Below are 27,628 nucleotides of genomic sequence, written 5' to 3'. Positions count from 1 at the left end.
ATCATCATCATTGTGAGAGTCATTCACAACAGCTAAAATTTTAATTGCTTATAGCTTTTTAAAATCCAGAAATATTACGTGTTCTGATTGTACTTGCAAAGTCAGAGCTCTCAAAGCAACCCTAAGGTCAGTTTCCAATATAGCTAGACAGAATGTAGAGAAGTATCAATGAGATGCAGTGCCAGCATAAACCAATCACCTCTGGTGTGTGGGTTGTTATACCAGTGACACTTAACACTGTAAAGTATCTTTTTGTGTAAATGTTTATTTTGCTTTTTAATAAACAAAAAGGAGATAAATACGTGTTAAATTGTAATAAGCAACAAAACAAATAGTCGCACCTGAGAGGGGGCAGGAGATTTACTATTTCCGGCTTCATATCCCTTTAAGTCGCCGTTTTATTTGAAACTACATATCCCACAAAGCAAAGCGAAAACAATGACGTCAACACCTCCGGCACCGGTTTTGCTGTGCAGCCAGTCTGCCCCGATTCGGCAGCCGACAGCTGAGGATATCCACCCAGGCGGACTCCGCCTGCTCCTAACGGCATTTTGTAAAGACCTAAACACTGGACTCTATTATTTTTTAAAATGGCGAAAACGTACGACTACCTCTTCAAACTGTTGCTTATCGGAGACAGCGGCGTCGGTAAGACATGTCTGCTGTTCAGATTCAGCGAGGACTCCTTCAATACCACCTTCATATCTACAATAGGTGAGTATCCCGAGGACGCCTCAAGGAAAAAAAATACACATCTTAAACTTAAAAAATGGTTTACTGAACCTTCGATAAGACTCTGTTGGTAGTAACGTTCGTAAAAAAGCAGCTTTAATGCATATCACGGAGACCTGCTTTGTGTTAATGATCTGTGAGGGTTTTAAAGCCAGACAATGGACGTGAGAGGCAAATGGTAATGGTTCTTTCCTGTAAGCTTACTACGTCCATCAATTAGGTTCAGTACAGGATACTACACTGATTAATGGCTGATACCATTGATATGATACTGATGTAGTCTCCATAACCTCATAAGGCTTTTGTGGTCAACAATGATTATCCCTCTGTACCAATATTCTTTTAATTGTTTTTAGCTTTTACAAAATGATCATTACTGTTTTAATATGTGGAGAAGTGTTTGATAATGTAGTGATCAACGGCAAGATTAATCTAATGCTCAGAGAAACCTCTGGAAAACTATGGAATTTGATTTTAGTATCTTTCAAGTCTGAATATGAAAAAACACATTAAAAAAAATATTTTTGTTCTCAGACTTTATCCTATATTAATTGACTAAATCTGGAATGAATTCTAGCTGTTACACTATCAATTCACCACTCTTTCCAGAGGGAGAACATAAAATTGAAGTCTGCATTTGATTTAATTTAGTCAGTTCTTTAAGTTGCCCATCACTAGGTACAAATCGTAAACTAACTTCACCTTACATAGACAAATCATGGTATTCCCTCCTGAAACTCTTTCCAAACTATAATTAAGAAACTCTGAGGTGAAAAAGCCAAATGTGAATGCATCATTACACAAACTCGTGACTTACTGCCAATCACGTTTTGACAAGGTTTGAAGATATGTTCCATTTTAGGGGAAAGTTGGTTATTACAAGAGTATTTTCAGCTTATTTCAACACACTTAATGTAATTGTATAATACAAGTAGCATGGAATCGCTAAGTGTTTTATACTCTCTTGTATACCTTGTATTTTTAACCTTATTTAGGGAGGTCAAAGCCTTAATTAAGAGGGTCAAAGCTCCCCTCACCCATGGTAATTTGCACCATCCAACATCCATCCATTACCTAATTATTTAACCATCCATCCATCCAACTGTGCATCTAGGTATCCGTCTTGTCAAAACGTAATGTTTGTCACTGGTTTCTCAATTATTGCCTGTATGTTGCTTTTATGACTTCTTATTCTTGTGTTTTTGTTACGTAAAGCACTTTGAACTGACTTTTTGTTCAAATGTGCTATGCCAATATACTTGATTAACTGAAAAATACAGCATTTTGACATGAAATACATGTAGGAACCCTGAATTCCTTTTCTAAGCCCATTTGTTTGCTCCGACACAGGGATCGACTTCAAGATCAGAACCATAGAGCTGGATGGGAAACGAGTTAAACTCCAGATTTGGTAACTGAACCTTTTGAGAGTTTAATCCTGAAGGGGGGGGGGAAGAAAAACTGTACGAATGTAGCCAAATCGTATTTCTTTTTAATTGATGTTCTCAGGGACACTGCGGGACAGGAGAGGTTTCGCACCATTACCACAGCTTACTACAGAGGAGCAATGGTAAGTCCCTGCCTTTTCAATCTGTTCACTGTAAATCTACCATGCATTTTCATTACAGGGTTCAGAAACTTCAGAAGGTTTTCTCCTCTGTAGGGTATTATGTTAGTCTACGACATCAGCAACGAGAAGTCCTTTGACAACATAAAAAACTGGATTAGAAACATTGAAGAGGTAAACTCTCCTTACATAACAACGTAAAATGCTTTTTTTTTCTTCTAAAAGCTGATTAAGAATTGTCAAAATTATTGTGCTTTACTTTTGTTTTTACTCTCAACAATCTATTTCTTTAAATTATCTTTTTCAATATTTTTAGCATGCCTCATCTGATGTGGAGAAAATGGTCCTGGGTAACAAATGTGACATGACTGACAGGAGGCAGGTGTCGAAAGACCGGGGTGAAAAAGTGAGTCTTTAGTTAGTCAAAACACACTAAAAACAAATCTAAAAAGCAAATGCAGTTTTGAAATAAATACTTGTATTTAATCTCCCTCAGCTGGCTATTGATTATGGAGTGAAGTTCTTAGAAACTAGCGCAAAGTCTGGCTTAAATGTAGAAGAGGTAAGTGAAACATTTTCAGCTTGATAGAAGCAATAGTACCCCTTGTATTTATATATTTTGTCACATTTCAAACACAGTGTATTGGAATTCTTTCCAAAATAAATAGCCCAGGCTTAGTTAGATTGAATGTCTTTGAACACCAGATTTTATATCTTGTTACAGAATCTTAATTGGATTTGGGTCCAATGTATATGCTCAAATTGAAACCATTCGGTTTCAGATCTGGTTGTATGTTTAAGGTCGTCATTCTGCTGGACGGTGAATCGGTCACCTTTTTAAGCATTAGAGTATTTACCTCTAACACTTAAAAAAAATTACAGTATTTAGTAATTAGGTTTTTTGTGAAAGCAATTGGTTGCACTGTATTTTATTTAGCACTACCAGAGAAAAGGGGACTGAATGCAAATCCACACCACACTTTTCAGATTGTTGTTTTTTAGAAATACCCGTTTACATTTCATATTTATGCTCTACTTTATAATGGTTCAGTCACATGAAATTGAAATTGTTCTGAAATTTGTAATGTGAAAAAATTTGTATTAACACACATAAAATAAATTATTTACATAATTAACATTTTTTATTCTTTTTTTTTTCCCTCTCAGGCCTTTTATACTATTGCAAGAGACATATTGAACAATCTGTGCTCAAAGACGGTAGGTAGTGAAGACACTCTTTAAAAAAAGATGCTGCTGTTTTTCTCAGTTTGTTGTTTCTTTGACTGGTAGACTGACAGCAGCGGCGGAGGAACCGGAAGACCGGTGAAGATTACTGATAAGAAGTCAAAGAGAATTAAATTCTTCAAGTGTTCACTTCTCTAAGCAGCAGGCGGACAGTTGTCACATTTCTATCGTGACCTTGCCTGTTTTAGAGGACTCCTTCCTCTCGGGCTTCCTCGCTGCAGCAGCACTGCTCTTGCACACACGGTCTTACTGCCACCTGAGGTCTTGGGCAGTCGAGACGCTGCCCTGATTTGCTGATCAGAGGAGTATCGATGGACTGAAGGCCTGATACTTTGTGTCTGCTCATACAAAATACTCGTGCAGGGGTTTGTAGCTTTCCCTGCAGTGCCTGCTTGCAGTGGGCAATAATTCTGATGCCGTTTATAATATAAAAATACATAGGTTGCACATTGTTGTCTTTTTATTTTACTTACCGTAGCACCATTTTTATAATATATATATACTACCTATTATCAGAATTCCTATGAAGATGCTTTGAGATATCAGGTTTAAGCATTGATTGTATGTGTCTGTGTGAAGTTCATGTATGTTACTAAGCTTTTGGCCTTTTTGTTGCACTGACATTAGCTCTGCTGCTAAGGAGAATTGTGATAGAAATTAGAATAGCTAAAAAATAAGCATACTAATACAACTTATGTATTCTAATATTTTTTTTATTCTTTTATTTTTTCATAGAACCAACATTTATAGATGTTTCAGTGTTAAAATGAAACTGTGGAAGGAGTGTTTTTTTCTCAGAAGCAGGACTGAATTCACGGTGTTATACAAGTGTATTGTTTTTGCATGAAAGCAGTAGTGAGATCCCAGTGGGGGCTCAGTACTAAGCACAGAGTATCTGACAAAAGAAAATGTTTACAGATAGTATTTGAAAATGTCAACCATATATAGAATGTTGGTGTGTTTTGCTGTTCACATTGTATATGCATGCATTTTTCTTATGTTTTTTTTTTTACTGAAACTGACAATATTTAGTAGATTTTCATTCACATTTCCTGTCCATGAAAACACATAATTGGGGAAAAAAACTGTAATGTGACTGGTAGTCTTTGTAAGTTCTCATATGTTACACCTACAGAAAAGAGCAACAGTAAATTAGAAAAATCTTCAGAAATTTCTTGTGATTTTGCTTTAACCCCTTAACATTTAACAAATAATTTTACCATCACTATCTAAGGATGATTTTATTTCTTGTCTTGGTTTTATAGTCCATGTGTTTTTTTTCTTGATTGCTTTTATTTCTTGTCTTGCAAACCCTCATGTGTTTTTCCCGCCTTCATCATCTTCTTCTCTTCTTCCCATCCAAGGTCCGACACTCTGCTTGCTTCGACGAGGTCTCTCTCACTGCTGGAGGCTCTCGGCTCTTTTAAGAACACCATGGGCTTTACTTTTCTGTCGCTGGCATTGCAGCTCTTTGACCTTTGAGACCGCATATACCTTTCATCGGCTACAGTCAGGTAGTCGGTACCATCTGAGGGGTTTCTTTTGGGCTTTGTTGTCTTGCGGTCTTCGTCTTGCTCCATTTCTGTTTGTCCTGTCCCACTATCTGAAGGAACTACATCTGTGTGATTCATTTCTAACTCTTCAGGTGAAGCAGCAGTTTGAAACTGCTGAGCCAGGGTTTTGACTGATGATGCTTTTCCACTAGAATGGACCTGATGTTTTAAATCTGCTGCTGTTTGAGTTGTATCACCTGCTTCAACTGGATCATAGATGATGCTGCTGGTAGCCCTCTTCCTAGTGATGGGAGATGTTTGGCTTTCAAGTGGAAGATCTCTTAGAGATTTTGCCCTCCTTGGAGAAGAGGAAGGTGCTACCAGAGGTTTTGCCTCGGTTGTAGGCTCAACAGATCTCTCTGGTTTATCAGTGGGGTGGGCAGTGGTGGTGCTCCTAGATCTTCTCTTTGTTAAAGGAGATGAGGGCTGGTCTTCAGCAGGAAAGTATTTCAGGGACTTGGCCCTTTTGGCAGGCGATAAAGGTTTTAGCCTGTTTTGGTCTGACAGTTTGTCCAGAAACATTGTGCTGCCTTGCTTTATGTTGGCTATGGTCTCTTGGCTTGAAGCCCCAGAGGAAAGCCTCTGTTCACATGGAGATATGAGAATGTCCACACATGAGCTAGGTCGCGATCTCTCCAAACCACCAACCTCTAGCGTCTGTGCTGCGTTGAGAGCACATGTGCTCGAGGCTTGTCGCACACTCCGCTCTCTTTCTAGGCCTACTTTCTCGTCCGTGTCCTTCTGCCTGGTCGCAAACTCTTCCATGTCCATGTGGAAGCGGTAGAGACTGTAACCATCTGCGCTGTTAATACTGCCCTGCCGGAGGAGAGTAGAATGATCACACACAGACGAGTTTCTAGAGAAGGTTCTGGTTAGCTCCAGTTTGTCCAGCCCTGCAAGCTTTTCCAGTGCGGAAGCCATACGTCCATGGAGCTCTTCCAGCTGGGCCAGACGCAGGTCTACTGTCTGCAAAGATGCTTTCATGGTGTTCTCCCTTTCATTGACCTCCTCCAGACGCATTGACATGTTCTCAACTCTGCAGATAAGATGAGAGAGGGAGCATAAAACAGCTGTAATTGGAAGAACAAAAAGTACAACTGAGAATGCATTTTACCTCTCTGAAGTAACCTTGATGCGTTCGTCACTTGAAGACTGTTGCTCATCTTCCTTTTCCCGGAAATATTCCTCCACGCACTGTTCCTCAAACTCATACAGATTCTTTAGCTCCTCTGGATTAAGTCTGAGCTCTGCAAGAAAGATTAGAACATGAAGTTAGTCAAAACTTTAGCTTAATCAACAGAACCGTTTTCTGGTAAAACAAGATCTTTGTAATTTTGTTCAACTGAAGGAGACTAACTGAGGCCCCGATCCTTCTCATCAAGCTCTCCTTCCTTATTTTTCCTGATGCAACGGCGGAAAAGCCTGTTGAAGAGGATGTAGAGGTGACTCAGGATGATGAGAGGTGGAGGCAGGATTGGGCGGTCGTGGAAAGTCATGATTAGCTGGTATCTTTGAAACTTCCACACCTGGTTGGAGATGGACTTGACTTCAAAGAAGGTGTTGCTGTAAGATAGAAAAGATAAAAAAAAATAATGACTGTCATTTTAACTCTGAAGATGTTTCAATTAGAGTCATTCATCCTTTTTTCTTTTTTTTTTTTACTTGAAGACGGCAATGAGCAAGTTAACCAGAAGGATGTTTGCCACGAGAAGATAACAAGCCATAATTGCAGGTGTGAGCCATGCACCGGGGATGCATGGAGGAAGCTTTTTCCCATCTTCATCATATAGATGTTCTCCACACGGAGCTGTGAGGAGAGAGGCGATAAAATTAGCTTTGCTATTAAAAACAGTTCAGCGGCAAACGGATTAGAGTTGAGAATCCATGATTTAAAGACTACTTACGATTAATTTCCATTGCATAGACTTATGAAAATACAAAGAAACAATTGCAGAAGGACAAAAGGAAAAGGTTAAAATCAATGTAAAAAGAAATCATGTTTTCGATTTCTGTCAAGGTGAAGATGGTATATGAAAAAAAGGAAAAGATCATACTAGAGCACTTCCATCAAATTGGGTGCTTATGAATGTTTTTATCCCTGTCTTATGATTTGCTGTAATTTTTGAGTTGAATCACATAACTAGTTTACAGTTTAAATTAGCCATATACAACAATGTAATAATTTTTAAATTTTATAAACCCAGGATTAATTGAAAGCATGTGCATCAGCAGAGTTTTAAAAGTCAGACAAAGTCCTCATTTATTGAATTTCTAAATGGTGTTTATTCCATGTGATAAACATTTCTACAACCTTATGTCACAGTGTGTGCAAATATTTGACCTTAATGATTTTGAGATCAATGTCATAGGCCAAGGAGACCAAAGCCTATGAATTAGGAATAGAAATTCCAGAAATCAAGACCAGCTTTTTTATTGGAAAAGAATAGGAAAGCATTATATAAAAAAAATAAAAATTTGCTCTCTGCAATTCTTGAACATTTACAGAATACTGCAAAGTTGTTTATTGTAAGAAAATGTTTGAGCAAATGTGCAAACCAAATGATTCTTGTTTGACATTCATGTCATACATATTTCTTTTGTCATTGTTGGGTTTAAAAAATGTAAAAACATTACATGTTGTTTGCTAATTGCCAATTTTGACTATGTGTTGATGTCTTCAACTTGACAGAAGCGGCTTTCACAGAAAAACAAATCTTAATGGCTGATGATTGTTAGTGAGAAGACATGTATTGTCTGTTCTGTTCCTGTTCCATGCAGCATTATTGCCATGAATGCCATAAATGCCACAAGAATTGTCACAAATCTGCCAGCAGAGGGAGCTAAAGTATGGAGTGTACCATTTTGTACACAACAGAGTGTCAACTTTACTGAAATTTTAAGACACTGATCATCTGCCCAGAATCAGGAAACAGAATCTTACTATGAATTCTAGTCTTACGGTCTATCGAGTCCGCAAAAACCTCCCCATAGATCATCCAGTAGGGCATGTAGAAGATGTTCCTGGCCAGGCGCCACGTCGGCTCTTCATCCGGATGAAGGATGGCTTGCCGAGCCACGCCGAAGCTCATCAGTACCACCAGCATGATCACGACAAAGTACATCATGTCAATCATCTGAAGGAAAAAGAAGCAAACACACTTGAGCTCAGTTTGCTTTTTAAACCTGCAAAGATTCTGTATGACGTTATTGTGTTTACCATTTTCCCAATCATCATCACGTATGGTCCCAGGTACTTGTTGACTCCAAAGATGTCCAGCACACGAATGTACCAGAAGATGATGTCTATGCAGTAGATGACTCTGCCATAGCCCATGTATGGCTCAGGCTGTAGCCGCAGCATCAGCGCCAGAAGGAAGGTAGAGATGGCAGCAAGGTCTGTGATGTTCCAGTAGTCCTCCATCCAAACACTTATCTTCTGCTTCAGCTTTCCTGGTTCTGACATCAGTATCTAGACACCAGGATTTATAAGTTAACATTGTACCAATCGAAGTTTAAATATTATTCCAATTTTTAGTAGGACCATTTTAGTATCTGTTACCTGTCTAACTTTTTCTGTGCCAAGAGTGAGGATGTAAGCAATGACCGTCCACTCTTGTATAGATGGCCATCGCTCCATTTTTACAAGAATGATGTAATTATACAACATCAAATAACCCAGATAGGAAATCTAATGGGGAAACAATGTAAGAATAGACATTCAAGATAATCTTTACTCAGAAGATTTTAAAATGTTTGATCTTTGAGTAAGTTTTAGTTGAACTTACGGTGTTGAACCAGAATTTGGTAAAAGGCGCATCATAAAATTCAAAGAACCTTTTTGTAATGGGAATTTTGCGCACATTAGCATTTCCCTCCTCTTCATCTCCTTTGCGGGAAGTCCCATCATTGTTGGGGTCCTACAACATAAACGCAAAGTCTTGTCATCTTTCATCATGACGATAACAGAATGTGAAACTAGTCATCAGCATGAACTCTGACCTTGCTGGATTTTGCATCATCGTCCTTGTCCTTTCCCTCTTCTTTTTCTCCGGGTCTTTGATAAGAAGTGTCCTCTCCAATTCGGAAGTCCAGGAGCATAATCAGTGGGGGGAATATAATTCCTAGAATAACCTAGGTGGGACATCATCAATTTGATTACAAAATTATTTTTAAACAGGTTTCCAAAAATGCTTAGCAAAAAACTATTTAAGGATCCACCTTGAGGCCAGGATTTTTTCCAATCCTCAAACAGCCCATCCACATGTCAGTGAGCAACATTTGGCTGCAGGTGTGAGCGATAAAATCCCGCTGTTTTGCAGCTACCGCCAGCTTCAGACAGGTCGAGTTACTCCAGTTGACTAGCTCGTATGTTAGGAGTTTCATGGCTACTTGTTCGTCGCGCTTGTAGGACTGATCCAACAGCTCATAAGCTAGTTGCCCAAATTCTCTGAAAAAAGGTGACAGCTGTAAGCATTATGTAAAAGACCTAAACAAGCAAAAACCAAAAAAAAAACATTTAAAGTGTGTGTTTTTATTTCAGTGTTTCACTCTGCAGCACTGACTTGGAATTGTTCTCCAGGTCTTGGGATATGTCGTCCACCAGTTCACTTTCGGAGCACTCGTGGGCCATGGCCTTATACAGCTTACAAGCTACCAGGGCCTTCGCCATAGCCTCCTCCCCACGCTGCCAAAGAAACAGCGCCATCTTCTGGCGCTTTAAAAGAACTGCCCACAGCATCAGCTCGTGGAACGGGTACTTGAATCGGCAGACCTCTGGGTCATCCACATCTATTTCCACCTCTTCTTCCTTCTTCTTTTTGGCCTTTTTCTTGCCTTTTGGTCTCGGTTCATCATCCTGAAAAAAAAAAATTATAATAAAAAATCAAACTTGGACTCGAGCATTTTGTTGCAGCTGGTAAATAAATGAACTAAAATGAGTTTTCAACCTCACCTCCATTCCCAGGAGTTTCAAAGCTTTTGGCTGCACAAGAAGGAAGGTTAATTAAAATGCTATTACTTTGAGTGGATCATTCATCTATTCTCTTCCATCTATACATACCCTTTTCAGGCCATATAGATTATTGTAGAGGTTGCGGAAAGCCTTTCTTGTATAATTGCTTCTGTAAGCTCCACCCATGAGGTATTCCAACACCAGACCAATATCAATCAAAGTGATCTGATAATCTGGAGGAAGATTTCCCTGGAGAATCAAAAGTTACGTTTAAGATATTTAGGACTTTCAAAATATTTCGCCTGAAATATTAATGAAATTTTGATTCTATACTATTGAATTTGTGAAATATAATTTACCTTTTTAACATCTCTAACCACAGCATGCAGTGTATTTGCAGGGCCAAGTTTCTGAGAAAATTAATGATGGGAAGAAGGTTAGTAATAATGTTTCTACACGTTTTAGTTATATTTTCACCTCAGTTTATGTCTTTGTGTTTTAGACCCACAGTGTTGTACAGCTCCTCCACTCTAGGGATGGTGAGGAAATGATGAATGTTGACCCCGTTCTCAAGCAGCAGTTTGACGAAGTCCACTCTATCCAACACCAGAGCATCCATCATAGCCTGCTCCAAAGAGTTCACCTAGCACATGGCAAGATATGGAACATAGCCACTAATTTAGCCTTAATTATGTTTTCTCATTTTCCATTAAATGTTTCCTACAATCTTCATCCTCACCCAGCGAATTAGCTCCAGCTTTCTGGGATCTGTCTCCTCAGGAGGCTCAGGTTTGGTCTTTCCTTTTCCTTTCCCCTTTTTGGCCCTCATCTTGCTGCGTGGAGCGCTGGCTGGACTCTTTGGCTTTTCCTGAGTTGTGGCAGCACTAGTTGTTGTCATGGCAATGGCTCCAGCAGGCTGATAGGAAGTAAAATTAAAGAAGAAAACTTTTGTCTCTCTTTTGAGTAATAAACATCAATAATTTTTGGGGTCCTCCTCTAATTTGATTTGAATATTTAGCTTTTTTACATTGGAAATAAAAAAATAAATAAATACTTGTATCACCCTTCTATCTTTAACAGAAAAAAGTTCTCTTCACTGAGCTTTCATCTACACTGCTTAAGGCTGTTTCCCTTTTCGTCCACATCATATCCATATTTTATGTCCTAAATGCCATGTATAAGAAGCAGCGTAGCTGCTGCGGAACATTTTGTATTGATTGGTTAATATACACGGACCACTCACTGGTAAGTTGTGCCCGTAAACGAAAATGTGATTGCGGGCAATATCCACTCGGTTCCAGGCCAGGGCCAGACTGAGCTGGTCTGCCGCAGATGCATTAGTGCCTGATGCAAACAAACAATCAAAAGCAAAGAGAACCTGTAAGAAACAGATCAATGCTGCCTGCAGTAATAAAAAAATATTGCTGTGAAGTTATTCTGCAAGTACAGCACAGATCAACATGATTCAGGACTGCTAATTTTAAAACTTGCAACCATTCATAATTTTTTTTTAAATGGCCAAATTGCCAAACAGCAATAATAAAAGCTCATGTTATGTAACCAAATACTGAATCTTAATGTAAAATATTCACTATTTACAAATGATCCTAATTGTGAGTTAAAGTTGGAAGTGTTTGGCAAGTCTCAAGTGTTTCAGAGGATATTGTAACCCTAAACTAAATATTTTCAGCTCAGACGATACTCGGTTGGTGCGTCATTTGAATGAAGGATTAGGTAGTCTAAAATGTCTGGGAAGATGGCTGCTCTGACTTTGGATTTGTGGAAAAGTAATCAACCAACACTAGAATACCTTTTAACAAGGCAGTCAGAATAGCCATTTCAATATCCTGCTGCCCCTCAGAGCCCATTCGAAAAACCGTGATCTACATGGAAGGAGAAAAAGAGAGTAGTTTAATAATGGTTTAATGGTTCAACAGAAAACAGAACTAAATTACCTTAGAGTTTATAATTTTTCTGGAAAGTATTTTCCCACTCACTTTCGGTTTTAACCAGAACTTCAGACTTCTACATTCTATGTCCATCCTTATGAAAACAATCAGCCACTTTTCTCAGCAAGGAGGAATAGCGCTCGCTTTGTTAGACATTCAGCTGTATCCAACAATATTATGCAGACCATTCTGTCACATGCATTCATAGCAAATTGAATTAGACTTGCCTGAACGCTGACACTGCACACCAGGCCACGAGATAGGTTAACAATAAGCATAACACAACAGTTTAAACACTGTAAACATTTTTTGTTCATGCAATTGCCAGTTGTTTTGTCTGTGTTTTCTTATTAGATAAAAGTGTCTCACTATTTATGCTTTTTCACCAGTTTAATCCAGCTGCTTCAAGTGGTGCACTTATCATAGAATGGGAGGATTGTATCAGGTCAACACACTTTCACCTGCGCTTAAAACATTGCAGCATCAGATTGTGTAAAGCCTACAGTGACATGATCCTTGAAAAAGCTGTTTAAGTTGCTTATCCTGGTCTATCGGAGAATTATGCAGCCTAAAACATCAGAGTGTGTCGGAGGAGTGATGGCACTCTGAAAGCCAAGGGAGGATTAGCGACATAGAACCTCTTCTGTGTCTGCGTGCAACATGCTTTCTATGAACACATAAACTAAGCACTTCCACCAAGCAAGACTGAGTGTGCACTGATCTTCCTCATCTAGCTCTATATGGTTCATCAAGGCTTTATATGCTGGGTAATCCTCATCGCATCACTTGTGAGGATTCTGCTCCAGATGCTACTTTTGAAAAATGTGTTTTGCGAACATTTTTATAATTAGGATTAATCTTGTGCATATTTCAAGCCTGGTCAATGCTACATTCAGGGTCCTAGAAAGGTGTTTATATTTCCTTTGAACTTTTTCCCATATTTGATGAGGTACAATCACATACTTTATTGTAATTTAGTTTTGGGGGGATGGGGCTTCATGTGAGACTGATTACAGCTGCAAGTATTTTGAGTGTCTCTAATAGCGTTGCACATCTAGAACCTAAAAGCTTTGCTTATTTTTCTTTGCAAAAGAGCTTAATCTCGGGGGAAGGAAAGTGTTTGAAACTAACAAATTTCAAGCCTTGCCTCAAATTCTTGATTGGGGTTTAAGTCTTAATTTTGACTTGGCCATTGTAAAACTTAAATAGGCTTTGTGTTAAAGGTCAATTCTCTGGTGGAAGGTGAACCTTCACCCCTGCTTAAGACTTTTGCAACCTCCAACATATTTTCTGCCCAGCTTTCATTTCCCTGCTGCATAGATTTGTATGCTGGGCACAAAGTTGAGTTTTGGTCTTGGTACAATCTTCCACGATGGTTCAATCATGTTCTCTATCAAAACCCATGAGGCTTTTACATAGCAGTGGTATTTGAATTGTTTTTAAGTGGACTCTGTTTACTAATTCAGTGACCTCTGATGTCATTTGTTTGCACTGGATTTTATTTAGGCTGAATGCAAATTCATGATATGCTTTTCAGATCTTTATTTGTCAAAAGCTTGGAAAACCATGTCTCATTTTTTACCTCAACTTCAAAGTACTGCATAACATTGAATGTATTGCAAATGTTGTCTTAAATATGGTGAAGATTTTGGTTGTAAAGTCATAAAATGTGAAGAAGTTAGAGGAATATAAATATATTTGCAAATGAATTTAGAAAAAGGATTTAATTGCCGACATGATCCAAAAAGCTAAAAACACAATTTATTTGTTTATTCACACTGTTAATGGAGATATACACAGATGAGTGAAATGGATGCATGAATGACAATGGACACTGGATGATTTCAGAAATGTTTATTATGTGACAAACACACAATATTCCCACATGAAAGATGATTTCAAACATGAATAATACCTCCGCTGTTACTCACCAACTCCCTTTTTTTCATGCACTCCATTACCATGAGCAGGATCTGCTGGGACTGGCTTTTGCTATAATTAAACGTCTTCTGGATTGTGACTAAGAGCTGGTCTCGGACGTCATCGTTAACCAGGCTTCAGGAGAGGATTGATAAATCATATTTAAAACTTCTTTGACCTGAGAATGCCACCAAGGCGTTGCGAGAGACGAATTATCTGAGACCTCACCCTCCATCCTCTGAGAACTTGTGTGCGAAGGATATGATGTCTGAGGCGCGGCCGCTGCCATCGCAGACCACCACAGGGATGGGAGGCTCATCCCTTAGGCTCTCTAAGGTGATGGAGATGACATTGGGACCTCCCTCCACTATCAAACACACAAGAGGAACACCCTGACCCAAACCTGGAACACACAAAGACAAAGAGTTTGTCCAACCAGTCAACTCAGACACTAAAGAAAAAGAAACAGAACTTCATGTGATGGAGGAAGAAGGGAGTGAAGTCAGTGGTGACAGCTGAGCATCCCTTTGCTGTCCCTGCCTTATCGAAGTTCCAGGCATAGGATGACAAAGGGAAGCCCACGGGTCACAGGGGAGCTCTCCAACAACTTGTCCTTTAAGAACCTCGCTCACACTCGCAAGTTCTGCATATAAGCCCACATTTGTGTGAGCTCTATCAGTCTGTTGGGTTTTTATCTAAATCCTCAAACTCATCCCCAAGCAAACCAGCTGTGAGAACACAGCGTTGATGAATGCACCACGCCCTCTTCTTTTATCTCTGTGTATTTTAGTAACAGTGTTACATTGCCGCATTCAGGCTTTGTATAGTTACAATATTCTAGGTCAATGTTTTTGCATGGATGACATTTCTAGACAGAACACAGGTGTTTAGAATTTTTTTTATATGGACAAAGGCTAAAGACATTAAAAAATAATAGTTAACTACAAATCTAAGATAATTTGGATGCACCACACTGGGACATGTACATAATCTCTGGCCAAGAGGCCCAAGATCTCCTGAATCCACCCCTGCTTACGAGTGTTGATCTTCTGCAAGGAGATGTGCTTCTCCAACAGTCGGCGGAGTTTGACCTCAGAGCCATACTTCCCACAGGTTCCGTTGTCGGTGAGGATGAAATGAGAATGGCTGCTGTTGAGCACTGCCAGCTTACTCAATGGGTTTGCCATCGATTGATAGGATCTGGTTACCTAGAAAAGCAATGGAAAGAAAATTGTCAAACAGAGCTATCAAAGAAACAAAGAAAGAAAGAAATTCTGCTCTTACATCTTTTCCAATGAGATCCTCTTTGTTCTCCAAGATGCCCCAAGGAGCAATCCCTATTGCACACACCTTCCCTCGTGACTTGGATGAATGGTCCTTTAAGGCATCCCCAACGTGACGGATCACGCCTAAAGTAAGATTAGCAAAACAGATTACGATGAATAAAACCTTTTTCCAGAAACCTCACGGAGCTTTGTCATGGGACATACTTTGGCAAAATCCACACGAATTGCAATTTGTGCTAAATTTCCAAGCAATGGTTCTAATTATAGAGCTTAAATCTGTGACAATGTGCTTGATAAACCTCTTCCCTCAGGAAATTACAGTAGAGGTGTTATGCAATGACATTTTAGAGTCAAGGTAATCTTCTAATGTCACAATCTGGTATTTATTTAGTGAACGGTAAAAGCATTAGAATAACCTGTGTTCACTCCGCCCGTGAAGATCCAAGCTCCCGTGGTGACGGCCGCTTTTATCAGGCCTTTGCCAAACACTTGCTTGAGTTTGGGTTGGAGGTCAAAGTTCTGGAGACCCCCATGTACCGAAATGAGCAGCGTAGGCAGCTCCAGCTGCCAGTCCTTCACCATCAGATGCAGGAGGTTGTCAGGCTTGGTGTCATAAGAGACGCGAATGTACTGTGGAAGAAAATCATTTCACTTGGTTGTGTTTGCTTTAAGCTGCGTGACAAATGGGGAACATCTCAAGTCACTCACCATCGCCTTGTTGATGAATCCTCCTCCCTGAAACTCAATGATCCCATAAGAGTCTGTAGGGTAGGTCCTGGTGTGCTTCACCACACTCCACTTATCATTCGGTGTCTCGATTTGCACCAGTGGGGTCGCCTCTGCTATGGAATTGGCACCAGGAGGGATGGCCACGTGTTGCGTCACCAGCTGACCACAGACACATCTGCAGCAGATGCATTGCTTGTGAATTAAGAAATGCTTTGACTTTTTTCCCTCAAAGACTTGTGAGAGAAATGACCTGGTTAAAACGGGCTTTTCCTGAACGTGTCTTTTTTCATGTTCTTTGAAAAATGTGCACTTCTTGTCAGCAGCACACCAGGCAATAAGTACGTTTTGTAAAATCTCCAATGACGGTACTTTGAGCTTAATGAGCACTAAATAATTTAGAAAACCAATTGCACACTACAGAGAACATATTTCTAACAAAAAATAGAAGTATGTAGATAGATTAGATAGATATGAATTCCTTATTATGGGTGAAGGTTAGGATTCATTGTCTTTTATTAATGTCTTTAATTACATATCAGCTTCTGACCAACAAAGTTACAATGGACAAGATTTCTTATTTTATTCTATTCAACTCTTCTGAACAAGATCAACTGCAAATAATTAAATTTGATTAATTCTTAAGAACTGTTTTTATTTTACAGCATAAACATTGTTTGATATCATTGAATTTATGTGAAGAATCCTAACACCACACTCTTCCTTTTCCATGACACCAAATTTAAGAATTACTGATCTAAACATTTGTTAATAACTGCAAATCCTTGTTGAAAATCTGACATGTCACAAAATTATTTTTTATTGTTATTTTTTTCTTACCTGGTTGGGTCCTTGCTGGGAAATATGTGAACACATTCCCTTTTCAGGAATGTCCTCTCAATCCAAGCTTTCTGTGCCTGCGAAGACAAAACATGACAGAACCTACGTGAGCATTACGAGCTTTATCATTGCTTCCCCAGGAGATCAGCCTCAGCGATCTGTCTGAATTTAAGTTGCACTTTCCAAATCCTCTTAGTTGTAATCCCTGGCTAAAAGATGCTGATAGTTTGAAATGTGCAAAGAATGCATAAATAACTGACAGGGGAAAATATTTCAGCCTGAAATAGAGTGAATATAGTTAGTGGTGGATTTCGATCCAGTGGCTCCAGCTTAGAAGAAAACCAGTCCGTTTTCTTTTAATAGCGCAGAATGTTGCAGAGTGAGAACTTGATACAAGTTAAAAAAGAAGAATCCCACACATTTCTTGTTCTCCAGGGTGGATCAAAGTTTCCCAGAACACGACACATGTTTTCTTTCTATCTTTCTTCAGCCCCCCCAGCTCCCTCCCAGAGAGCTTTTTAGAACAGTTGCATTCCAGTCAAATCTGCTAAATAATCTGCTGACATACCGTCCAATCAATTAGAAATAAAAATTCAGGCAGAACAAAAGGTATTAAATTATGTTAAAGCATATCCAACTGAGTCACATGAGAATGAATTAGAGGCCATGCACAAACTCTGCTGGTGTCTTGTGACTTGTCATAAGTTCTGCAGACACAAACCGCTCTCACCTCAAACTCACATGTATTAAAAATGTAAAAGGTTGAGCCTTTTAGTTTGTTTCTTCCCACACTTTGTTTAGGTCTTCTAAACCAGTGGAAACATAATCTTTTATTAGTTTTATTTTTGTCATTGAAACGAAAGGCATTTCGCCTGCTTATCAGCAACCCGTTGTATTTTACTGTTGCCTTTTCCATCTTATTTTTCTCTCCCTCTGAATCGTCTTGGCTTGCAGTCTTATCATGCATCATTAAACAACTAGAGCTCCTGCTGTGCTGCCTGCTCATATTTAACTCGTCTGAATTCACTCTTCAGGGTCTGCAGAGCAAATTACCTCCCAGTCTATTAGGTATTTATGAAATATTGTTATAAATTAGATTTGTAAATTCACTTACATGCAGCCCTCTGTTGTAGCCTTACAGTCCCCCTCTCCGGTACTACAACACGTTAGGGTTTGAGACGTGAAGAGAAGTCTGCTGCTCCTTTGGTTGAGCCTTCCTCTCGTGCTGCATACCCTGCCAAGCTCTCCCATTGAATCCCACTGGACATGAAACTTCTTCACTTTATGAGGGCAGCCTAATATGATGAGCATGTGAGCAAGGTCTTTGTTCGCCCAAGTCCCATGACTCCAGTTCAAGGTAATCCTTTTGGGAGTCCCATGACCCCCTTCTGCATGCCCACGGGGTATTTTCATCCTTGGCTTGAAACAAGGCACAATAAATCTACTTTGATAACCAGCCCCTAATCTCCCAATTTGCTTAAACCTCATTTCTTTGTTTTCCCCCTGCACTTCTGTGGATGATCTTGTGGATGATCTTGTGCATGTGTCTGGGGAAGACGGCACAGAACGCCTAAACTAGTTGGTCAGAGACTCTTCAGGTTTTCATCTGAAAATCTTCAACCCCCGTCATTACCAGCCCCCCTGCCCCCCTCCAATCTCCCTTGATTTCAACTTCATTTGCATAATTGGGAGAATTGGATGCAGACATACTTTTGTGGGACACCTTGTTAAAGAATGACTCGTTTCCAGACGGGGGCAAGGTCAGTCAATGCTAATTGCAGTTAATCTCTATTTCCACACACCACATTTTTATGGAGAGAAGTGAAAAAAATAGCAAATCTATTCACACCCCTTGAGTTTGGTCACATTTGCTCAACTTACAACCACTCGTCGCCCTGTTCTTTTACAAACAGAACATGGCCGACTAAACACAGATCCACACCAGCCTTTTCCGATTGTTAACTTGTTAAAAAAAACAATCAGGCTTTTTAATTATCCTGTTCACTTTGTGTTACAAAGAATGTGCTTAAACCATGGCAAAAGAAGGTGAAATCTGGTTAAAAACCTCAAGCAGTTCTGCATTAAATGTATTCTGTCAACACTCTCATACGAGCCCCTTTTATGGCTAAAGAGAGCAGTTGGAGCCTGATTGAGCTGACGATAGAAAATACAGCGTGGGAGAACCCCAACATCCACAGAGTTCTCCTGTTTTTTGTCCTGCTCAAGTTTAAGCCATTGTTCATTTCAGCACAGCAAAAGTAAAGCGCATTTTCAGCAGGGGATATTTGGCGAGTAATTACGCATTTATTTCAGCTTATTTAAACTCATTAACCACAGCAACTAAAGCCAGAATCCAGTCGGCCAGCAAAACTGCTGCCCTCGTTAGGAGCTTGCCTTTAGCGCTTAACCAGCAAAGACCCTGGAGAATTTAGACGTCGCGGGAACAGATTGTGTCACACCAAGCAAGTAGTCGAGACTTAACGCTAGCGTCGAAACAAAACCCAACATTCATTCTGGAACGCATGCTTTTCTGGGAAGATATTTGCCTAAAACAAAAGGAAAGTTGTGCAAGTTGAACATGATAAGTTCTTGTTTGTTGAAAGAGATGAATATTAAAAACTATAAAACTAGAGTTTTATAGGTTGTACGTAGAATTATTTTGTTCTCTTGAAACTGTGACCCCCAACCCCATTAATAGCCCTCACATGTTTCTCCATAACTTTTTTCCTCACTTACTTACAAATTGTAGATTTTCTGTACATTTTCAAACACATACAGGCCACATAGGCAGCATGCCATCCATTCTCATCTTTTTTTTTTTTTTTATTGAAATCACATGGTGTTGGTCTCCTGACCCACAGCTTAGCAGCTAATTTGTTTCAGTGGAGCTACAATTGCACCATTAAACCCCTAAAAGCCATTTGAACAAGTTGCAACGATTCATTTCAAGCTGCTATCGGGATCCCACTGAAGTGGAAAATAAAAGCAACTAATTGCTCGGCTTTGATTGGCAATAGAGTTAGAGCTTAATGAGCTGTGGCACAAAGAAAACACAGTTGTAATAAATGTGCTGGACACATAAAAAGCTTTCTTTTACAAGGATTGACTTGAGGGTAGAAGATTTTTGCATTGATTTTTAAATTTCTCCAGTTTTGAAACTTTGGTTTGGCAAATTGGTTCCCGCTGTGAGGCAGGCTGTTTTAAGACGGCCCTGCTTGTAAATGAACTCATTGTCCTCCAGAGTTTGAAAATCCATTTAGGCGTCACGAGTCCGACATGTCGCTGATTATCCCCAAGAGTCAGAGGAGTCATGAGACATGTTTTAGAGCTGCTGTTTTTCCCCCAAAGATGGAAAGGCAGAAATAAATGAACTCATAAAAACAAAAAATAACAGAATTTTGAGTACGCAATATGTCTTTTTGTACTGGTGTGTTGATAAGGCGTATTTATCACCTATGAAAAAAGCTTTTAAGTGGAAAATGATGAAAATATGGGTAAGTGCGCAGCAGTTTTCAGTTGTTATTTTGCTTTTATGTAAACATTTAGGAGAATTACAGCCAATCTCAGAGAAACTAGATAGTGGTTTTTATTTTTGGAGATAGATAAAAAAAAAAAAAAACTAATTTAAGCAGTGTAATTAAATTTTTTACATGAAATTTCTGCTGCTAGCTACTACTTGTTAACAAACTTACAGCTTGCATCCATTTTCTTTACACCCTTGTCCCTTAGTGGGGTCGGGAGGGTTGCTGGTGCCTATTTCCATCTAACGTTCCGGGCGAGAAGCGGGATTCACCCTGGACAGATCGCCAGTCTGTCGCAGGGCAACTCAGAGACACAGGACACACAACCACGCACCCACACTCACACCTAGGGGCAATTTGGAGAGGCCAATTAACCTGACAGTCATGTTTTTGGAGTGTGGGAGGAAGCCAGAGTACCCAGAGAAAACCCAGGCATGCACAGGGAGAACATGCAAACTCCATGCAGAAAGACCGGGGCCGGGAATCGAACCCAGAACCTTCTTGCTGCAATGCAGCAGCTCTACCAACTGCGCCACTGTGCAGCCGTGGCACAGTTGGTTTGTCAGCACAGCTTGTCAGCACAAAATGCTCTGTTCTCCTTTCTTTCCTATTTTGAAGAGTATGATAACTAGTCCTTTTTCTACTGTCATTCATGACAAAGATAATTTATAAAACTGTAATTTGTTGAAAATATCCAGTTATATTATATTCTTTGACAAAATTGTGTTAGAAACTCAAGATTGGACATTTTTCAGTCCAATCTTGCGGAGATAGACATTCTCCAAATTCTGACGTTTTAATAAATTTTCTTTTTCTCTTAAACTGTATAACTTGAGTTAAATGTTCTGGGTTTCCTTCCTTAAGCTTCTTTCAGTAGGTTGCTGGGGTTTCCTCTCATTCCTTTTGGCAAAACTGGTGGAATAGAGTCTCACACACACTTTTCAGACCTGTCTAGAAATCTTCTGTAACTGAGATCAGGACCTTGCAATGAGCACAAAACATTCCCTTTGTTGTCTTTGAATCACTTTGTAGCTAATTTGATTGTATGGTTATGGTCATTGTCCATTGGTAAAATTAACTCGGGGCCAAGTTTTTACTTCCTGGCTCCTGTTTCTACAGTATCTCTACATAATATCTTTTCTATGGTACCATTATTTTGTAAAGTGTACTATTAACCTAAATTAAAACACCACCACAACATGGCATGATGCTGCCACCTGTTTGCTCCCCAGCACAGATGCTGTTTTCAGGTTTACAACCTTCCAATTTTTTTTCAACGAAATGTAAAGAGGATCATTATGGCCTAACACTTTGAGTTGTTTCTCTAGAAATTTTCTCTTTTGTTCCTTAGTCCATCCAAAAACCTAATCTTCTTCTCGTTAGCCCATGCGATTAGTTCACTGTGACTAATGAGACTTTTAACCAGCTGCAGCCAACATCTTCACCAGATATTTACTTTGGTTTCCGAGGTTCATTTACACATTCCCCACCAAAGCACTTTAATCTCTGGAACACAAAGCCTGTCTCTTTTCCTGAAGGATATGTACAACACCATTGCAGTTAAAGTGTGTGTGATGGAGCATCAGTTTAACTTCCTGTTCAGTATTCATTCAGCTTTCAGATAAATACCATAGGGGCATGTTTGTGTGATAACATACAAGTAGTTTTCCACAATATACATAAATGTAATGCATTTTACACCTGTATATATAAAGTTTGACTATGCTAAAAATGCTTATTTCTATTCGGTGAATATTGAGTTTATATTAGGATTTTTCTACATGCTTTATTGGGTCATCCAAATTTGTCATGTGCTCCAGATAATCCAATCTGATTTACATTTAATAATTAGTAGAATGTTTAATCCTATTGCAAACCTTCAAATTTCATCTTAAAGTTCCTTTTCTTATTATTTTTCATTAGAACAAAATAATTTTAGTTCATAAAAGTTGAGTACAACAACCATATTGCTTTCATTTAGCATTAAGGAACCTTTCTGTAATGCTGCCACATTTAAAGATTGTTTTCATTTTCATGAGCTTTCTTCACACAAAGAGCCTGCTGTGCCTCGGCCTGAAACAGTGAAACCTCGCTCTCAAGATGTGAGCCCTTAAGCTTTTTAACGCTCTTTGGCCCTCACCTGACCTGAGCCTGACTCTTACATCACACACAGTCATATGAGGCTGAAAATCACTGGGTTTGTTAATCAAATTTCCACTGGCTGTCCTGCCCTTGTGTATTTGAACAATGGAAGCGATTAATTTGTTCATAAAAATTTATCCCACAATTTCACCCCTCAGGCTAAAGGCGTTTTGGATGTACTTCTTTCTTTCATACTCCAAGCTGAACCTTTTTCTCAGAATAGGATGAATAGAGATGAACGCTTTCCTAATTTTATTAATGGCAACATGGTGATATAGTCTGAGCACGCTTAGCTGAATGTGCTTGGTGATGCGGAACCTGTGGCTAATGCTCCCAACGAGCACGACATCTGCCCTCATTGTTTTAATTCGTGACTTTTTTTTAAACCTAATTTCTAAATGACAAGGATGAAAAAGAATTTGTGGTCCATACCACGAAGCACCATAAATTACGGTTATTTTGGAATAGAAAATTAAATCTACAATGAAAGCAACCAAAATATTATATGTGACCAGAAAAAACATTGAACGTGGTACTTCGTTGATTTTTGATACTATTAATATCACGGAACTGTTCACTTTGGAGCATAGTTTAAGTTTGCCAAGTGGAAAAACCTCATATAAATAGTTTGAGGAATGTATTCTAATTTGGTTGCACCAAAACATTTAAAGGTTGCTAAAATATTCACAAAAAGAGCAAGGTTTATCATAGTCTGTTCTCATTAATGTCTAATAATCACGGCTACCCTTTGATGTTTAAGTTTTCGACATCGACTGAATGATCCAAAAAGCTTGAAATGAACCATAGTTCTATACCACATGATGGGTCTTTGTAGCATTCTGGCACTACTGTGTTCTTCCACAAAATAGGTAAAAAAAATAAAAAAATTAAAAAAAAAGCTTAATTGTTGATTTGCTCTCTCTTAGTTCATGAAAAATATACAAGCTAGATCCTTCATGCTTTCAATGATGTGAACTGAAGCGTATTAATCACATGAAAGCAGAGTTTAGAAAGAGTCTGCAATCTGTCATGACTCCACAGAGAGACCATTTTAAAGGATTAAAGTTGTGTTCAGGGGAAACTAGATGCTCAGTTTTAAACACCACTTAATGGTGACTTTAGATGGGTTTTGGATGAAAATACTGACCTTATAGCCATACTTCTGTCCATATAACCTGAACAAACCTGCATTTCTGTGAAAGAGTCAACATGTTTTTGTTGTTGTTGTTTTTCATGGTGTGATAACAAGTGTGATCATATGTGGATTCCAGTGTTTTGTGCTGCAGTGTGCCTTTTTTTTTAAATTCAGCCCTATTTATTCAAAAAACCTCATATGAAACTCAGATCAACAAACTCCCATTCAGCTGTCGATCGGTTAGTAAATTGAGTAAATATGTGCGACATGACCTCAGTATAAATACGTCTGTTTTGTGACGTCCTCTGAGGTTTGTTAGAGAACATTAGTGAACAAACAGAATCATGGAGAAGTAGAAACACAGCAGGCAGGTCAGGGAGAAATCTGAGGGATTTTTTCTTTTAAGCAAGATTGGGTTGGAAATCGGTATCCAAGCTTTGAGCATTTCATGGAATACTGTTCAACCTCTTATCTGAAAAATCATAAGAAAAAGGTTCTTTCTGTAGACTGCATGGAAAATTCTGTTTTTTGAGGAAAACTAACTCTGAATATCACCCTGAACACACGATCCAAACATGGCGGTGGCAACGTCATGCTGTAGGAAGACGTTACATCTGATGTGCAAAATGTCATATTGTTGACTGTGTGTTTGTATTTTTATGATCTAAAGCACTTTGAAAGGCCTTGTTGCTGAAGAGTGCTATACAAATAAAATTTGACTGATTAATGTTTTCGGGAGAAACATGAAATGTGATCAGAGTTGATTAGCACTTTACAATTTTTTTAGCTTCTGTGTTTTTGTCTATTGCATGAAATCCTAGTAATATAAACTTTTGACTGTAACATGAGAATATGTGAAAAAGTTCAAGAGGTAAAAGTAATTTTCCAAATGACTGCAGGTTACTAAAACCAGACGACGTCAATTCCAGATGACAACTTTAAAAACACTGAAAATAGCCTGTTTTCTGCAGGCTTCTTCTTACCTTTTGCGAGCCAGATGTGCTGCGTTTCAGGGAGGATCTTTTAAAAGTGCCAGCCTGGCCCTTAGTGTCCATCTTGAAAGCTTTAGCACAGAAAAGGGATCCTCAATGAGCTTCAGCCACAAAGCTGAGGCATGACTGCCTCCTCTAAATTCAAACTACGAAATAATTAGGCCTACAATTCTCCATCAGTGCTGGTCTGAGTGCTTCTCTCCCCTCTCTGCAGCTTTCACTCAAATGACAAGACAGATATTCCAGCCAGGGATATAAATCACTTGATGACACACTTGACACATAGACCCTTTTCCTCTGCCAGGCATCCCATAATCAGGCTTAATGCAGCCAGCTCTTGAGGCCTCAGAGTCTAATGGATAGAGATTTAATAAATGGTTATTGAAGGTAAATCTGCTTTGGTACACCACAACGCTGAAAAGGGCTGAGAGGGGCCGTGAAAGCTGTGATGCCAGTGTTAACTGGCCGAGAGCAGACAGTCGTTTCACCAGATGAGGCTCCCAGCTCCATGTGTCTGGAAGGGGAGACAGTAAGAACTCAGCAGGGTGCAGGGAACAGCAGATACTCAAAAGCAGTTCCACTGTAGTAGCTGTACTGAGTTAGCAAAAATGCTAAAATGTTCTGAACTGATGCGTTGTATTAAATTATGTTGCCATGTGTTTCAGCATGTTCAAATTCCACTGCTTTCGAGTAGCATGGACAGAGAGAAGCTCATTACTGAGTATTGTTCAAAGTTCGTCTTGCTCCAAGTGAACAAAATATGCATGATATTCACCAGCGCTCCTTTATAGCCTTTGTGAGAATGTGAAAACCAAGATTAAAAAGTAGAACTAATGTCATTTAAAATGTTTCAGAAGAAACAACGTTCCAGTTGAAAAAGTAGATGTTGGACAACTCCCTCTGCTGGACACACGTTGTAATGATCTTTTGAGTGAAAATAGAAGCATTCAGTTGTGTTCGATGCGACAGTGATCATCACACACCACATCACTTTTGCACATTTTGTCATCTTACAACAACAAATTTTGAAGTGGAAGGAAAAAGACATGTGTTTTTCAAACACCATTCATATACAATAATCAGAAAATCGTTGCCTGTTTTAGTATTATGATGTTTATTAGAGAACAACAGTAAATAAAGAAGCTTATGACCAAAGAACTGAGTTGACCGGTCAGATATGGACCTGTGAACATTTTTTTGAGGGTTAGGTTGGAAAACCATGGCCCAGGTTTTTAATATTTTAAGGAGCACTGTTCAGTCTGTTACTTTAAAAAAAAAAACGTGGGAGTAGTATGGCATAACTTAAACCTTTCCAAGACATAGCCATAAGAATTTACCTCTACAGTGAGACGTAAAGGTGTTCTGATCAGATGAGACGAACATGAAACCTTTTACCCTAAATGCAAAATGGTAAATGTGGAGGAAAACCTGGATAGACATTCCCACAATGCAGCATGCTGGTGACAGCATAATATTGTGTTGAGGCCTTTTTTTTTCCTCGGCAAGAATCGGGAAGCTGGGCAGAAAAAGATGGAGCGAAATACAGAGCAATACTGGAAGAAAACATGGTAGAGTGGAGGTTCACCTGCCAGGAAGACACTAATCAAAAATATTTTAGATCAAAACCTGTTTGTTAGAATGACCCAGTCAAAGTTCTGTCCATAATCTAATTGAGTATTTTGAGCAAGGCTCTACATCCATTCAAGTGAGCTTTAATTTAAGAAAGAATGTCAGCCTCTTGATGTATGTAGCTGGTCGAGACATTCTTCACTTGCAGCTGGTGAAAGATGGTTCTACAAAGTCTAAACTAACGAGGGACTGAATACAAATGCATATGCCACTCTTTCAATTTGTTTTATTCGTAACAACAATGTCTTATTTTCCTTCCACTTTACATTTATGCAATATTTTAGCACTGGCTTGCCATATAATCCCAATGAAGTAAAATAAAATGACAGTCTGAGCTTTACAATGTTATGATAGCTATCAACAGCTTTTCTGAAGAAGAGCTGTGCAGCATTTAAAAACGAACAGGAGACGGTTACTCTCCTGACTGCACTGTCAATCACTATGAGCCATGAGAAACAACTGTACCTGCTGTACTCAGATCCCCTTTGGCAATGATCACAAGCACTGCATGCAAACCACTGGTAGATGACTTCCTTGTTTGGGTGTGTCGAACGCATCTGAATGCGTCTCATAAGAGATAATGCGCAATTTCTCCTTGTAAGCAGGCACAGATGAGCTTTATTATCTGTCAGTGGCTTTGCATTGGTCAGTGGAGGAGATTAGTTAGGCCCAGTGAGGAGTAGGACACACAGGAGGGAGGAACATTCACTGAAACATGTGGCAGCATAAAAATATATAGGCCACTCCTGCGAACACATAAACAAAGTTTATTAAACAGAAGTGAACTTTTGCATTTAGCCTGGCATTTTGTGGTTATGTGAAATAAATGGTGTGAGTAATTGAATTCAAATTTTCATGACTGTATTTCGTTGCTGTGTAAACTGCCACCATTGACTTAAATATTGATGGAATCAGTTGCAAAGTAAGTCATGCAGACTTGAGGTTTTACTTTTCCATGAGTCAAATTGTCTGTGGTTTGAGTTCTTCTGTTGCCTTACAGTTGACTTTGATGATCAGAAAACTCAGTCAGTAAACTGAAACTTCATAAAGTTAATACGTTAGAGTCAAAAACTTCATATTAAAACTTTTTTAAGCAACACAAAACTGACATAAATTTAGCACTGAAGAAACCTCCTACCAAATGTATCCACACGAATTTGTTTTCCATTAACCCTTAGCCTGTTACCTAGCTTTATGTTAATGATTGATACGCCTGCCTCATATTAATTATTAGCAGATGCACCCTGTATCACGTCCTGATTATTGCAACATTCAGCCTCGACTAAACCTTCGATTATTTGTTCTTTTTTCAAATTCTTTTGTCTTCTAACTATTTCTGATGTTTTTGTGCTACTTCAGTCTTTTAGTTACTGATTGGTTCCACTCTATCAAGCAACAAATGGCTTGGATATCTTCTAATTCATAACTTTGATACTTTTT

General features: G+C 39.0%; 2 protein-coding genes across 3 annotated transcripts; one reads left to right on the top strand and one right to left on the bottom strand.

Moving 5' to 3' along the window:
* The first annotated feature begins 444 nt into the window (after positions 1-444).
* LOC103466581 (ras-related protein Rab-8B) lies at positions 445-7,572 on the top strand. The gene is made up of 8 exons (XM_008412257.3): positions 445-714; positions 2,083-2,143; positions 2,242-2,302; positions 2,396-2,473; positions 2,616-2,705; positions 2,796-2,861; positions 3,467-3,517; positions 3,590-7,572. The coding sequence occupies exons 1-8, from the start codon at positions 591-593 to the stop codon at positions 3,680-3,682; spliced, it is 624 nt and encodes a 207-aa protein (XP_008410479.1). The 5' UTR covers positions 445-590; the 3' UTR covers positions 3,683-7,572.
* On the bottom strand, positions 4,356-26,759 carry trpm1b (transient receptor potential cation channel, subfamily M, member 1b). Of its 2 annotated transcripts, XM_017305470.2 has the most exons (29): positions 26,654-26,759; positions 24,727-25,073; positions 24,551-24,630; positions 16,770-16,846; positions 15,912-16,107; positions 15,620-15,833; positions 15,202-15,326; positions 14,954-15,125; positions 14,146-14,320; positions 13,929-14,052; positions 11,859-11,931; positions 11,292-11,392; positions 10,788-10,964; positions 10,557-10,691; positions 10,408-10,458; positions 10,157-10,297; positions 10,049-10,078; positions 9,660-9,952; positions 9,316-9,544; positions 9,097-9,228; positions 8,883-9,014; positions 8,657-8,785; positions 8,315-8,566; positions 8,057-8,231; positions 7,002-7,022; positions 6,760-6,904; positions 6,455-6,660; positions 6,212-6,344; positions 4,356-6,133 (listed from the first exon to the last, which is right to left on the bottom strand). In XM_017305470.2, the coding sequence occupies exons 2-29, from the start codon at positions 24,734-24,736 to the stop codon at positions 4,837-4,839; spliced, it is 5,025 nt and encodes a 1,674-aa protein (XP_017160959.2). In that variant the 5' UTR covers positions 24,737-25,073; positions 26,654-26,759; the 3' UTR covers positions 4,356-4,836. The 2 variants fall into 2 exon arrangements, with proteins under 2 accessions (XP_017160959.2, XP_017160961.2); XM_017305472.2 differs by lacking the exons at positions 4,356-6,133; positions 6,212-6,344; positions 6,455-6,660; ... (15 more) ...; positions 11,859-11,931; positions 24,727-25,073 and having other exon boundaries at positions 13,837-14,052; positions 26,654-26,742.
* Between the last annotated feature and the right edge of the window lie 869 nt (positions 26,760-27,628).

This window comes from Poecilia reticulata, chromosome 6 (assembly GCF_904066995.2).
Source record: "Poecilia reticulata chromosome 6, P_reticulata-male-v2, whole genome shotgun sequence".
Classification (NCBI taxonomy): Eukaryota; Metazoa; Chordata; class Actinopteri; order Cyprinodontiformes; family Poeciliidae; genus Poecilia; species Poecilia reticulata.
The sequence above is the reverse complement of the archived record's forward strand: the minus strand, read 5'-3'. Positions and strand labels throughout refer to the sequence as shown.

What these genes read in the sequence shown, in the direction of transcription:
- LOC103466581 (XM_008412257.3), top strand. Translation starts at nt 591, where the DNA reads ATGGCGAAAACGTACGACTACCTCTTCAAACTGTTGCTTATCGGAGAC. An exon ending in CACCTTCATATCTACAATAG is followed by an intron (nt 715 to 2,082) that starts GTGAGTATCCCG and finishes GCTCCGACACAG; the next exon opens with GGATCGACTTCAAGATCAGA. An exon ending in CGAAAGACCGGGGTGAAAAA is followed by an intron (nt 2,706 to 2,795) that starts GTGAGTCTTTAG and finishes AATCTCCCTCAG; the next exon opens with CTGGCTATTGATTATGGAGT.
- trpm1b (XM_017305470.2), bottom strand. An exon ending in TGAAACTCCTGGGAATGGAG is followed by an intron (nt 9,953 to 10,048) that starts GTGAGGTTGAAA and finishes TTTTTTTTTCAG; the next exon opens with GATGATGAACCGAGACCAAA. An exon ending in GACCTGGAGAACAATTCCAA is followed by an intron (nt 9,545 to 9,659) that starts GTCAGTGCTGCA and finishes ACCTTTTTTCAG; the next exon opens with AGAATTTGGGCAACTAGCTT.